A 13,733-nucleotide genomic window follows, 5' to 3' on the forward strand; every position below is an offset into this window, starting at 1 on the left:
TTTCCCATGTGTGCAACTGGTTGTTCCTTCCTAAGTGGAGTACTTTGCATTTGGCCTTATCGAATTTCATCCTATTTGCCTCCAGACTAATTCTCCAGTTTGCCCAGATCATTTTGAATTTTAATCCTGTCCTCCAAAACACTCGTAACCCCGCCCAGCTTGGTACCAACTGCAAACTGTATAAGTGTACTCTCTGTGCTGATATCTAAATCACCGATGAAGATATTGAACAGCATCAGAACCAGACCTGGTCCCTGGAGGACTCCACTTTTATGCCCTTCAGCTTGACTGTGAACCATTGATCCCTACTCTCTGGGAACGGTTTTCCAACAAATTATGGACCCACCTTATAATATCTCCTTCTAGGTTGTATGGTCCTAAATTGGCTAAAGTGGCAGTCTTGTACTTGTTTCTTTAATTAGTTCCCTAATGGTTAGCAGAAAAAAAATCTCCATATGACATCTACAAATTTACTAAAGTTTCAAACTCACAAGGCCCATCTCTCCTGCGAAAGCCAAGGGCGAGGGCTGTATTCCTAGATTTCCAAGACCAGATGGGACCACTGGGAACTAGTCTGACCACATGTATAACACAGGCCAGAAAACTTCCCAAAATCATTCCAGTTTGAATGTAAAATGAACGTCTCTACTATGAGGCAGCACAACTCCAGCGTAAAATTGATAAGCAACCCCCCCTGCCCACCATATTTTATGCCGGTAAGAACAGTTTCTAGTAATAACACAGTTTTAGCCCTTGATGGTGCAACCACTTAAGCACATGCTTAATTCTGAGCATGTGAATATTCCCTTTGACTCTTCTGTCACTTGGTAGTCAATGGGGTGATTCATGTGCGTACTTGCTGAGGTGGGTCTTTCCCAAGAGATGTCTTGTACTCACTGTGTTGTGATACTTTAGAATACTGTTATGAGTTGAGTGAAACCTTGTTAGGGGTTGATTTAAATTCTTATTGAGACTAATAGATGTAAACTCACCCTTCAGTTAATGACTGCAAGAGTAGGGACAAAAGAGAATGTAATCTGCCCAAGAGCTTTTGCTGAGTATTATTTTGGGTAGGGCCGTGTGTGCATGTGGGAAGCCAGACCAGACATAAAACTGAAAGACTAAGGGCTTATCTACACATAAACCCTTGCAGTGGCACCAGCACTTCAGAGAAGATGCAGCCTATGCCAAGGCTTCTCCCATCGGTATAGGCAATCCACCCTCTGAGAGACAATAGCCAGGTCGATTGGAGAATTCTTCCGTCCAACCTAGTGCTGTCCACACCAGGGTTAGGTTGATATACCTGTGTCTCTCTTGAGGATGTGGATTTTTTACGTCTCTGAGAGATATGGCGATACCTAGCAATTCTAGTGTAGACCAGCCGGAGACAGTTTGAAGGAGCAACCGAGACCACAGTGTGTGACCCTGGAAGAAACAGGTGGAGAGGTTTTTGGGTTGGCGGTGCAGGCTGAAAAGAGCATTCTTGGTGCTCTCAGCAAAATAAATTGTTTCCTGCTATTTGATTCTCTGCGTTTAGAGGCACCTGGGACTTTGCACAGTGCTTGTAAGCAAACAAAACTGCAGCTAAGAATATCTGACTTGCCACCAGTTTCTCCTCCTAACTAGAACGATCTACTTGATCCTGGAATTGGTGGCTAGCTGCTCAGGTCAAAAAGGGTTATGACTGCTATGCTTGATAGCAGTGCTGAGGGGGATAGGGAGGCTCCCCCAGCCCCATGGAAACTCTCTCCCCAGAGTTGCCATTTTTTTCTCTGGTGCTAGCAGGGCCTGCAACCAGTTCTGCTTCCTGCTTTCACTGTCCTGGCTCACAGTGGGAGAGACCCAGAAAAGAGATAAAGAATAGCCTTGAGTTCATTGATATTTACACGACACCAGGGATGAAATGCAACTGCTCCCCCGGTGAGATTGAGCGATCTGTGTATACACTGACTCCCTGCTCCCCCACTATGTGCCTTGTACTTGCCTTACTGCCATGTGAGCCCTCTGCATCTCTATGGTGTGATTCGCACCCCAGCAGCATCTGTGTCCCCGGGGTCAGGTGGAGGGGTCCTCAGGATGTCCTCCATTGAGGGCAGGGTGGTCCTGGGGGTATGCTGTCTAGGGCTGAAGGGGAAGTTTCCTGTGGTACCAGCCCCTCCCCCTCGTGACACTCCCTTCCCAGTTATCACAATGTCTGTGGTAGAAGAAAACTTTATTGCAGCGCTGTTCACAGGGGCTGTCCGCACCTCTCCCACTGCCCCACAGGGTGGGGCCTAGAGCTGGGTACGGAAGTGCAGGCCCGTCCCCTCCATGCGGCACTGGTAATGGGCATCGAACGCCTCGCTCTGCGCCACCGTGAAATAGTTCTTCCAGTCGCCAACCTCCCCTGGGGAGGAGAGGGGGTATTAGTGGGGAGACCCCCCCACTAGCCACTGCTGCCCCTTCCACCACCAAGTGCTTCCATCCCAGCCACAGGACCCCAGCTCCAGGGAATGCCCCCATTCGTGCCATGCTAAGTCACTGATTTCCCACAATCCTTTGCCATTGCGAACACAGGACAAGACAGTCAGGAAGCATGCCACGTGGACTCATCCCAACAGTATTTACCCAGAATCCCTTGGCAGAGCGGAGAGGATATGACCATCCCCCCAGTGACACTAGGGGAGCTGATGCCAAGTGATCATGACCACCTGCAAGGGACTCTGGGTAATGAGGCATGACTCTCCTTGGGGGGGCCATTAGGCTTCACACCAAGCAGGCATTACCCACAGTGCCTTGCTCAAGTCTCCCAGGCCCTGTACCAAAGGGATACAGACCAGTGTACAGGGAACTTTCCAGTCAAAGCCAGCGGGGATGGTTACCCACAATCCCCCAGATGCTCCAACCCCCCTGTCTCCCCGCTCACCCTTGCGCATAAAGGGGCTGACGTTCTGGTCCAGGATGGTGCTGGGGACACTTCTATAGTTGGCCATGGGGTTCTCCTTCATGATCTGGAAAGACGTTTGCTGGGCGATCTTCTCCAGAACCTCTAGGGGCAGCTCCACCTCCAAGAAGTCCATGACCCTGCGGATCTCCCGGGCTGGGTACTGGTCGGGGAGAGGAATGATGACCCAACAACCTCTTGATGCCAACTGGCCAAGGGCACAGTGTTGCATATGCATTACAGGGATCCTTTGGGTCTGGTATCTACATATTAGTTCTCCAAAGACTGTCAAGTAAAGTCTTCAATGAAAGCCTGTATTGTGCTAGTCATCATAATAACTGGAAGATGTACGTATGGAAAATATGTAAAGAGTTATGCATAGATACTGAAAGTTATGTTCTCTAGGTCTGTGAGCTAAGGCAGATCACCAAAAGATGACCTGTGTACCCGTATCAGGCAGTGTGGGGGAGACTCTCATCTCATTCTGGCTAGTCGTGTGTAAATTAAGCATTGTTTGGTTCACACTGGATGCCCGTTTATGGTCTGAGCTGAATTCTAATCAGTAGATTATGGGGGCTGCAGGGAAAAACAGAACTAATAGGGTTACACTCTATCTGTGGTGAAGATGAACCCCCAGTTAGAACATCAGAAAGGCCATACGGGGTCAGACCAATAGTGCATCTAGCCCAGCATCTCCTACACCTGTCTTCTGACAGTGGCTGCTTCCAGATGCTTCAGAGGGAATGACCAGACTAGGGCAACTATCCAGTGATCCACCCCTGTCGTCCACTCCCAGCTTCTGGCAGTCAGAGGTTAGGGCCACCCAGAGCATGGGGCATCGTCCCTGACCACCTTGGCAAATAGCCATTGATGGCTCCATGAACGTCTCTAATTCTTTTTTTAACCCAGTTATATTTTTGGCCTTCACAACATCCTCTGACAATGAGTGCCACAGGTTGACTGCACTGCGTGAAGAAGTGCTGTCTTACGTTTTATTTTAAATCTATTAATTTAATTGGATGAGGCCTAGTTTTTGGAAGGCGTAAATAACACTTCCCTATTCACTCTCTCCATACCATTCATGATTTTATAGCCCTGTATCCCTTTCCTAATGGGTCATAACATTCTGTTCTCTTTTTTGTCCGCCCCTGCACACTGAATGGATGTTTTCACAGAACTATCCATGATGACTCCAAGATCTCTTTTTTTGAGTGATAACAGCTAATTTAGACCCCACCGTTATGTATGTATAGTTGGGGTTATGTTTTACAATATACACAACTTTGCACTTATAATTTCATCTGCCATTGTGTTGCCCAGTCACCCAGTTTCGCAAGACCCCTTTGTAACTCTTCACAGTCAGCTTTGGATTTGACTGTATTGAGTAATTTTATATGGTCTGCAGACTTTGTCACCTCATCATTTACCCCTTTTCCAGCTCTTTTATGAATATGTTGAATAGCACTCAATCAAGAACAGACCCCTGGGGGACCCTGCTGTTTACCTCTCTCCATTGTGAAAACTACCATTTATTCCCACCTTTGTTTCCTATCTTTTACCCAGTTACCAATCCAGGAGAGGACCTTCATTCTTATTCCATGTCTGTTTACTTTGCTTATGATCTTGATGAGGGATCTTGTGAAAGGCTTTCTGAGGGTATGTTTACACTGCAAAACAGTACCTGCAGCTGGTCTGTGTCAGCCAACTCTTGCTCTCAGGGCTTGGGCTGCAGGCTATACAACTGTGGTGCAGATGTTTGGGCTTGGGCAGGAGCCCGGATTCTGGGATCCTGAGGGGAAGCTTCCAGAGCCTGGCTCCAGCCTGAGCCCCACGAGCCCAAGTCAGCTACACAAGCAACCCCTGGGTATTTTATTGCAGTGTAGAAATATCATGAAAATCCAAGTGTCACGCGGGATGGCACGGGACGGGTCACACCAAGTACATTAGATCCACTGGGTCTCCTTTGTCCACATGCCGGCTGAGACCCCCAAATAATTCTAGTAGATTGGCGAGGCATGATTTCCCTTTATAAAAGCCATGTTGACTCTTCCCCAATATATCGTGTTCATCTATGTCTCTGATAATTCTGTCCTTTACTCTAGTTTCAACCAGTTTGCCTGGTGCTGAAGTTAGGCTTACCAGCCTGTAATTGCCGGGATTGCCTCTGGAGCCTCTTTTAAAAATTGGGGTGACATTAGCCATCCTCCAGTCATCTGGCACAGAAGCCTATTTAAGTGATAGGTTACTTATCACATTTAGTTGGTCTGCAATTTCATATTTGAGTTTCCTTCAGAACTCTTGGGTGACACCGTTTGGGTCTGATGGCTTCTCACTGTTTAATGGATCAGTTATTCCTTCAGTTTGTGAGGACAAGCCACCAGTCACCAGCAGATCTTTGGAGAAGAGATTTCAGCCAGAGTGGTTGAAAACGCTGTGAAAAGTACTTGGAATAAACTACCTTGTCGGAGACAGGGGAATGCCTCGTGAGTTAAATTTAGGATCTAGAAAGCAGATTATGATTTTTTAAATATGTAACCATTTTTTCCCAATATTCTCATTCAGTCACTTGACTATCTCTTGATGATACACTTATTATTGTTCTCTCTATAAATATAGCTAAGTGCTGTGATAAGCGGATCGGTGATCCAGAGCTGAATCTTACAAGCTGGTGTGTTCTGATTCTTTGGGAGTAAAGGATCTGTAAGATGCTCTGCGACTGTTCAGTGGATCAGGGCTGGAAACTCTAGAGTGACGCTCTGAGGGCTCAGGGGCTGACATGCGCCTATCACTAACCTGGACAGAGAGAGGGAGGCCTGTGGAGGCCAGGGACAGCGGAGTTTGTGCTATCAAAGGCTGGTGGTTTCAAGGAACTGAACCAGAGTAGGCACAGGCATGACCATCATGCTAAGGGTAGGTAATGGTGAGGTGACTCAGAACCCAGTGTGCCCCTGGGGAGCCTCGCAGTGCCTCGCCCCATGCAGCCCATCCCCTCGTTCCACGCTCACCTCTTTCAAGTCCTCGTAGAAGACATAGAGGATGCAGTGATTTGACTGTTCATCCCAGTAGCGACAGACATGGTCGTACCACGAGCCCCAGGCCACTGTGGGGAGAGAGACTGAGCTGACATCGCCAAGAGTCATAGGAGGCAACCTTTGCTGTGGTCACCGTATGGATTCACACCAAGTGGTAGTTATCCAGAATCCCTTGCTCGCCTCCACCAGGTAAGGACCGGTCCGTATACCCCCACGGGGGGAACCTCAGGTCTGGAACCAATGGAGCTTCTTCTCCACGATCCCTCAGGGCCTCAGAGCCTAGGAAGGGGTGGGAGAAGGGAGGTGGAGCTGCTATGGGGCCTCTGCACCCTCCCCCCGCTACTGACATTTCCCCTCCATGAACTTCTGCAGATATTGTTCCCAGGGGCCCGGCTCCGGCTGCGTCTTGTTCATCTGGTCGAAGAAGTAATAGGAGACCACGTTATCCTTGGCGTTTCGGGCCATGTAGATCACCTAGGGAGGAGAGAGAGCTGTGGCTGCGGGTTGGGATTTAGGGGGAGCCCCGGACTGGGGCAGCAGGGACTGTGGGTCGGGAGCAAGGGGCAGCAGCCGAGCTGTTGGGTGGAGGAGGGGGTCTCTTGCCTTGCACCTATTCTCCCAGAAGGACTTGGGAACCAGCTGGAAAGGCAGGTGGGTCTTGATGACTCGGGGGGAGGGAACATTCACCAGCTGCTGCACGCCTGCAGGAGATCAGAGCAGAGGGAGCGTTGGCCGTGCGGGCAGAGCCCAGCGAGCAGGTGGCGGGGTTGCAGTCTTGCTCCCTGCCCCCAGCAGGCACTCACCTGAGGGCACTGGGGGCGGGGAGCAGATCTCCAGGAAGGGGATCCGGACGTGGGTAGGGGCTCGGGAGGCCTTTTCCACATCCCCTCGCACCAGGATCAGGTCCACAATCTCCTGCATCCACGTGGTCCCTGACGAGGGAGAGTCACAAACAGAGAACACCCCAGCCCCCCGTGCTCACGCCAAGGCGGCACTACCTAGAATCCTTTGCCAGAAGCAGTCGTGGGACCTTACGCTCCAGCCCCCCCACTGGGAGAGGCCAGGCTGGGTAGCCAGGAGCCCCCCAGCCAGCGCCCCTGCCCCACCTCCCACAGCTCCCCCTACTGGGAGAGGCCGAGGGCTGGAGTAGCCAGGAGCCCACCCCCTCACAGCATCCCGCCCCTCACAGTGCCCCTTGCTGGGAGAGTCTGGGGGCTGGAGTAGCCGGGAGCTCCCCCAGCTCCCCTGCGCCGCTTCCCCACAGCGCCCCCCTGTGATAGGCTGGGCTGGTCTCTTACCTGCCTTGGGGTAGGTGGCAATGAGGAGGTCATCAGGCCGGGCCTGGAAGTCCTCGATGGGGCCCCACTGCTGGGCAATGGGCTCCATGAGGGGGATCCCGTGGACCAGGTGGAGGGGGAAACGGTGGAAGACGTCAGTGGAGTCATGCAGGGCCTTATCGTAGTCCTTTGGAGCTGCCATGGCGGGGGGGAGCCCTGCTTAGGGACCCCTTGGGATCCTGCAAGGGGGTCCTAGCTGGGGGGAGCAGGCTGGGTGCTGGGGGTGCTGCAGGGTCCTAGCTGGGAACACAGACTGGGTTCTGCGGGTGCTGGCTCAGGGGTCCCTGGCTGAAGGTGCAGGCTGGGTCCCGTCTGATCCCATCTGAGCTATGTCTGCATCCTGTGCCACTGAGTTTCCGCACTGCACAGAGCTCAGTCCAACTGAGTGAACAGTCTTTGCCTGCGGCCCAGCCCCTTGGAGCTGGCTGGTTACATGCAGATGGGTGGAACTGAGGGCAAGCTGCCAACCCCAACGGAATCTGTCCCCGGGCTTCCTGCTGTCAGCCTCCTGCACTCCTCCTCCCAGTGCCGGGCATGCCCCTCCCCAGAGTCACACTCCCTGTGCCCCCCTTGTCCCCCCTCACAGCCCGCCAGCAGTGACAGCCTCCACAAATGCCACGACCCCAAACATGACACCTCCTGCCTCCTCCACACAGCGATCCCCCCTCCTCTTTTATGTTCCCCTGCCCTCATGAGACCCCTGCAGCCCCCCTGGCACTTCCCCCGAAAGTGCACTCAGGTGTGTGTAGGGGGGCTGGGGGTACGGTGGCCAGCCTGCCTCATGCCCCGGTGCAGGGATTTGGGAGCTGTTCCTGTTCCGTCTCAGCCTCGCCCCTGTTAGAAATAACCAAACAGGTTGTTGCTGGGGCGGATTGGGGAGAAGGAACCCTTTACTGCCTGCTCGTTCCACCTCGACGCCGTGAGTGAGAGGGTTACTTTACAGTTCTTTTATCCATACCAGTATGTAAATGTATATGTAAGCAAGGTCTGAGTGTCTGAGTAAAGGGGGGCACATTATTTGCATGGGCTTGGTATCTGCATGAGTACAATTAAGTACTTAGCATGATTTACCTAGGTGTGGAGCATAATGGGAGATGGTTAGCAGGGCTGGGTTTGGGTTACAAACCACTTTTGTGTTAACTGTTGGGGTAATGAAATGTTGTCCTGCAATTGTATGAACAGATGTCAGCAAAACTGGGTTTAGTCTGTTATGATAGAGCACTTCACCCTAAACTAAACAGAGCTCCCCAAGGGTGGCAGGCCGATGTTCCAGCGTGAAAAAGGTGGAGGTGTCTCCTATTGGGATTGCAGGGGCCAAGTGAAAGGGCTGCCCCAGGCAGGGAGTGACTCTCACCTCCCATTGTTCAAAGGTAGACTTAATGACTCACCTTGGAGTCTTTTGTCTCTTGAAAGCAGGAACATTCTCTGTATGACAGCAGAAGGTTTACCTATGAGCTGAAGTCACTGAGAGTTGAACTTTGCCTGACCACTAACAGAGCTGAGTGGGCAACAGGCAACTCTGGTGGGAGGCTAGCACAGTTGGTGCCAGCCCAGGGTGGGCAGTGGTTGATGGAGGGGCCGGCACAGTCAGTGCCAGCCTAAGGTCCCCTATCCCCCACTCTCACCCCTCTGCTCCCTCCCCGTCTGCAGGGAGGTTCTTCCAGAGGAGACTGAGAGGACCAAGCCCCACAGGCAGGAGGGCCCCAGTCACAAGGAGGGTAAGTGCAGGGGAGAGTGTGTGTGCGCCCCTCTGTGTGTGGTGTGTGCGTGCGCACGTCCAGCTGTGTGAGTGTGTGTGCAGCCCCTGTGTGAATGTGCGTGCATTCCCCTGGGCGTGTGTGTGTGGTGTGTGTGCAGCCCTTGTGTGCATATCCGTGCATTCCCCTGGGTGTGTACGTGTGGTGTGTGTGTGTGTGCGTGCACTCCCCTGTGTGTGTGTGTGCGTCCTTTAGCTGTGGCCCGGCGGTTCAGGCTCAGGTTACCGCGGGTCCTGAGTTCAGGGCCCACGCTAGGTGCAGCTGGTGCCCGACACGTGTGTGCCGTCTGTGAGCATGTGCCATGCATTAGCCCAGCGCCGCCCCCGGGCACATGTGACACCCCCACAAGCCCCTTCCTTTCTCTCCCGCAGGAGGAAATGTTTCCTGTGTGAATGTGGAAGCCAAAGAGCCTAAAGCCCGTGCGGGCTCTGCTTCCCCCCCCCCCCGCCCCGCCGGTGTGTGTACGCCCCCCTGACACCCTGAGGGTCCTGACCTCCCCAAGCCCCGGGGCCGTCTCTCTGACCCCACAGAGACCTGATACGGCTTCTGCTGTGCCGTGGAAAGACGCCCCGCCCTGGGCATGTCCCCCTCTCTGGCGCGCCAGGAAACCATAACCCCCCGGGACCTGCTGGGAGCCCCCACCCCCTGTCTGACGCAGGCGCGGGGTACAATGCAGTCACACGGCACAACGCCCCCGGGCTTTGGCGGCACCCCACTCCCGTGACCCTCTGGTTCTCTCTCTCCCCCCGGCAGCCTCGCTGGATTTGCCCGACTACGACTACGTCAACGTGCCCTAGGGGCCTGGCGCTGGAGACCAGTTCCCTCCATCGCTGCCCCCTGGCGTGAATGTCCATGGGCCCCCGGCCGCCCGGGGCAGCCCCACACGCCGCGTTCAGGACTTTGGGGAGCCCCAGCCAATGAAATCGGTTCTTCCCCAGCCCGCTGGCCGGGCTCTGGGCTCCCAGCGTGGGACAACTGGTCTCTTTACTGGACCTAGTGCTGATTTGGGAGCCAGGAGCTGAAATGTAGTAAAGGGGGCTGTGTGCATTTGTATACTGGCTTCTGTGGGGATTCAGAAGTGCAGTTTATGGCTGGTTGGGAAATCTGGCTTCAGTGCCACCCACCAGCACTGGGAGAATCTGTTCTCCGTTTGCAGCCTGCCCTGACCTTGGCATTGTCAGGTGGCTACCCTGGGCATGGGACGGGTCACAATTTGCTCTCAGGATCACAGCGTAGAGAGAAAACAACGAGAGTCCTGTAGCACCTTAAAGACTAACACATTTCTGCGTACATAAGCTTTCGTGGGCTGCAGCCCACTTCGTCAGATGCATGAAGTGGAAATCACAGGTAGGAGGTGTATATATATACATCCAAGGGTGAGAGACAACCATGTGGAGGGCAAGTGCTAACAAAGTCCATTCAGTTAGAGTAGATGAGGCCTATTCACAATTGTTGATTAGAGGATGATTATGTGTGAACAGTGGCAATTACTTAATTTGTTAGTCTTTAAGGTGCTACAGGACTCTCGTTGTTTTTGCTGTATACAGACTAACACGGCTACCCTTCTGGAGCTTTTCAGCATAGAGAGACTTTGTTAGCAGATTAACTAGGAATTACAGCAGTGACTGGAGTCTCAGAGTCCCGTTTTGGGCTCCACTCCCCTCGACCCCCTCACAGGCAACCGACTTTCCTCCCAGCCACTGGACAGACCCCGGCCTCTGGCCCTTCCCCTGTCCTTTGTCTCTTTCCCAGACAAGGTGTTACAACCTGTTGTAGCTGGTTTGACCCAGGAGGGCAAAGGGGGTCTGCCCTGGTCTGCATACATGTGGCCTCTGCCCTCTGGTGGTCTCTGCAATGATCACACACCGGGTCCCATCACCGAAATACATGAATAACATATGGGGAAATACATGAGTAACATATGGGGTAGACGGAGGCACACACACAGCATTCGGAGGAAACACTGGGACATCTCCACTTTGTCACACCAACTTAAACCATCCTTGCTGCAATTTGTTTCTTGTCCTATCCTCAGAGGTTAAGAAGAAATTTTTTTCTCCCTCCTCCTTGTAACAACCTTCTATGTACTTGAAAGCTGTTACCCTGTGCCCCCTCAGTCGTCTCTTCTGCAGACCGAACAAACCCAATCTTTTCAATCTTCCCTCCTAGCCCATGTTTTCTAGACCTTGTCTAGGTCATTTTTGTTGCTCTTTCTCTGAACTTTCTCCAGTGTGGCCACATCTTTCCTAAATGTGCTGCTCAGAACTGGACACAATACTCCAGCTGAGGACTAATCAGCGCAGAGTAGAGCGGAAGAATTACTACTCATGTCTTGCTTACAACACTCCTGCTAATACCTCCCAGAATGATGGTTGCTTTTTTTGCAACAGCGTTACACTGTTGACTCATATTTAGCTTGTGATCCACTCTGACCCCCAGATCCCTTTCCGCAGCACTCCTTCCTAGGCAGTCATTTCCCATGTGTGCAACTGGTTGTTCCTTCCTAAGTGGAGTACTTTGCATTTGGCCTTATCGAATTTCATCCTATTTACCTCAGACTAATTCTCCAGTTTGCCCAGATCATTTTGAATTTTAATCCTGTCCTCCAAAACACTCGCAACCCCGCCCAGCTTGGTACCAACTGCAAACTGTATAAGTGTACTCTCTGTGCTGATATCTAAATCACCGATGAAGATATTGAACAGCATCAGAACCAGACCTGGTCCCTGGAGGACTCCACTTTTATGCCCTTCCAGCTTGACTGTGAACCATTGTTCCCTACTCTCTGGGAACGGTTTTCCAACAAATTATGGACCCACCTTATAATATCTCCTTCTAGGTTGTATGGTCCTAAATTGCTAAAGTGGCAGTCTTGTACTTGTTTCTTTAATTAGTTCCCTAATGGTTAGCAGAAAAAAATCTCCATATGACATCTACAAATTTACTAAGAAGTTTCAAACTCACAAGGCCCATCTCTCCTGCGAAAGCCAAGGGCGAGGGCTGTATTCCTAGATTTCCAAGACCAGATGGGACCACTGGGAACTAGTCTGACCACATGTATAACACAGGCCAGAAAACTTCCCAAAATCATTCCAGTTTGAATGTGAAATGAACGTCTCTACTATGAGGGCAGCACAACTCCAGCGTAAAATTGCTAAGCAACCCCCCCCCCCTGCCCACCATATTTTATGCCAGTAAGAACAGTTTCTAGTAATAACACAGTTTTAGCCCTTGATGGTGCAACCACTTAAGCACATGCTTAATTCTGAGCATGTGAATATTCCCTTTGACTCTTCTGTCACTTGGTAGTCAATGGGGTGATTCATGTGCGTACTTGCTGAGGTGGGTCTTTCCCAAGAGATGTCTTGTACTCACTGTGTTGTGATACTTTAGAATACTGTTATGAGTTGGGTGAAACCTTGTTAGGGGTTGATTTAAATTCTTATTGAGACTAATAGATGTAAACTCACCCTTCAGTTAATGACTGCAAGAGTAGGGACAAAAGGAGAATGTAATCTGCCCAAGAGCTTTTGCTGAGTATTATTTTGGGTAGGGCCGTGTGTGCATGTGGGAAGCCAGACCAGACATAAAACTGAAAGACTATGGGCTTATCTACACATAAACCCTTGCAGTGGCACCAGCACTTCAGAGAAGATGCAGCCTATGCCAAGGCTTCTCCCATCGGCATAGGTAATCCACCCCCTGAGAGACAATAGCCAGGTCGATTGGAGAATTCTTCCGTCAACCTAGTGCTGTCCACACCAGGGGTTAGGTTGATATACCTGTGTCTCTCTTGAGGATGTGGATTTTTTACGTCTCTGAGAGATATGGCTATACCCAAGTAAATTCCTAGTGTAGACCAGGCCTGAGACAGTTTGAAGGAGCAACCGAGACCACAGTGTGTGACCCTGGAAGAAACAGGTGGAGAGGTTTTTGGGTTGGCGGTGCAGGCTGAAAAGAGCATTCTTGGTGCTCTCAGCAAAATAAATTGTTTCCTGCTATTTGATTCTCTCTGCGTTTAGAGGCACGGGACTTTGCACAGTGCTTGTAAGTAAACAAAACTGCAGCTAAGAAATATCTGACTTGCCACCAGTTTCTCCTCCTAACTAGAACGATCTACTTGATCCTGAATTGGTGGCTAGCTGCTCAGGTCAAAAGGGTTATGACTGCTATGCTTGATAGCAGTGCTGAGGGGGATAGGGAGGCCCCCAGCCCCATGGAAACTCTCTCCCCAGAGTTGCCATTTTTTTCTCTGGTGCTAGCAGGGCCTCGCAACCAGTTCTGCTTCCTGCTTTCACTGTCCTGGCTCACAGTGGGAGAGACCCAGAAAAAGAGATAAAGAATAGCCTTGAGTTCATTGATATTTACACGACACCAGGGATGAAATGCAACTGCTCCCCGGTGAGATTGAGCGATCTGTGTATACACTGACTCCCTGCTCCCCCACTATGTGCCTTGTACTTGCCTTACTGCCATGTGAGCCCTCTGCATCTCTATGGTGTGATTCGCACTCCCAGCAGCATCTGTGTCCCCGGGGTCAGGTGGAGGGGGGGTCCTCAGGATGTCCTCCATTGGGGGCAGGGTGGTCCTGGGGGGTATGCTGTCTAGGGCTGAAGGGGAAGTTTCCTGTGGTACCAGCCCCCTCCCCCTCGTGACACTCCCTTCCCAGTTATCACAATGTCTG

General features: G+C 51.6%; 1 protein-coding gene across 2 annotated transcripts; it reads right to left on the minus strand.

Moving 5' to 3' along the window:
• Positions 1-2,220: 2,220 nt before the first annotated feature.
• On the minus strand, positions 2,221-7,669 carry LOC137158569 (sulfotransferase 1B1-like). Of its 2 annotated transcripts, none has more exons than XM_067556369.1 (7): positions 7,254-7,669; positions 6,759-6,887; positions 6,559-6,656; positions 6,303-6,429; positions 5,929-6,023; positions 2,906-3,086; positions 2,221-2,386 (listed from the first exon to the last, which is right to left on the minus strand). In XM_067556369.1, the coding sequence occupies exons 1-7, from the start codon at positions 7,432-7,434 to the stop codon at positions 2,274-2,276; spliced, it is 924 nt and encodes a 307-aa protein (XP_067412470.1). In that variant the 5' UTR covers positions 7,435-7,669; the 3' UTR covers positions 2,221-2,273. The 2 variants fall into 2 exon arrangements, with proteins under 2 accessions (XP_067412470.1, XP_067412471.1); XM_067556370.1 differs by having other exon boundaries at positions 6,759-6,870; positions 7,254-7,382.
• Positions 7,670-13,733: the final 6,064 nt, after the last annotated feature.

The sequence above is a fragment of the Emydura macquarii genome, unplaced genomic scaffold (genome assembly GCF_026122565.2).
Source record: "Emydura macquarii macquarii isolate MOO-44397 ecotype Brisbane River unplaced genomic scaffold, CSIRO-AGI_Emac_v2 contig_1748, whole genome shotgun sequence".
Lineage (NCBI taxonomy): Eukaryota > Metazoa > Chordata > Testudines > Chelidae > Emydura > Emydura macquarii.

What these genes read in the sequence shown, in the direction of transcription:
- LOC137158569 (XM_067556369.1), bottom strand. Translation starts at nt 7,434, where the DNA reads ATGGCAGCTCCAAAGGACTACGATAAGGCCCTGCATGACTCCACTGAC. An exon ending in CCCGCCCCCAGTGCCCTCAG is followed by an intron (nt 6,657 to 6,758) that starts GTGAGTGCCTGC and finishes GATCTCCTGCAG; the next exon opens with GCGTGCAGCAGCTGGTGAAT. An exon ending in CAGCCCCTTTATGCGCAAGG is followed by an intron (nt 2,387 to 2,905) that starts GTGAGCGGGGAG and finishes TCTCCTCCCCAG; the next exon opens with GGGAGGTTGGCGACTGGAAG.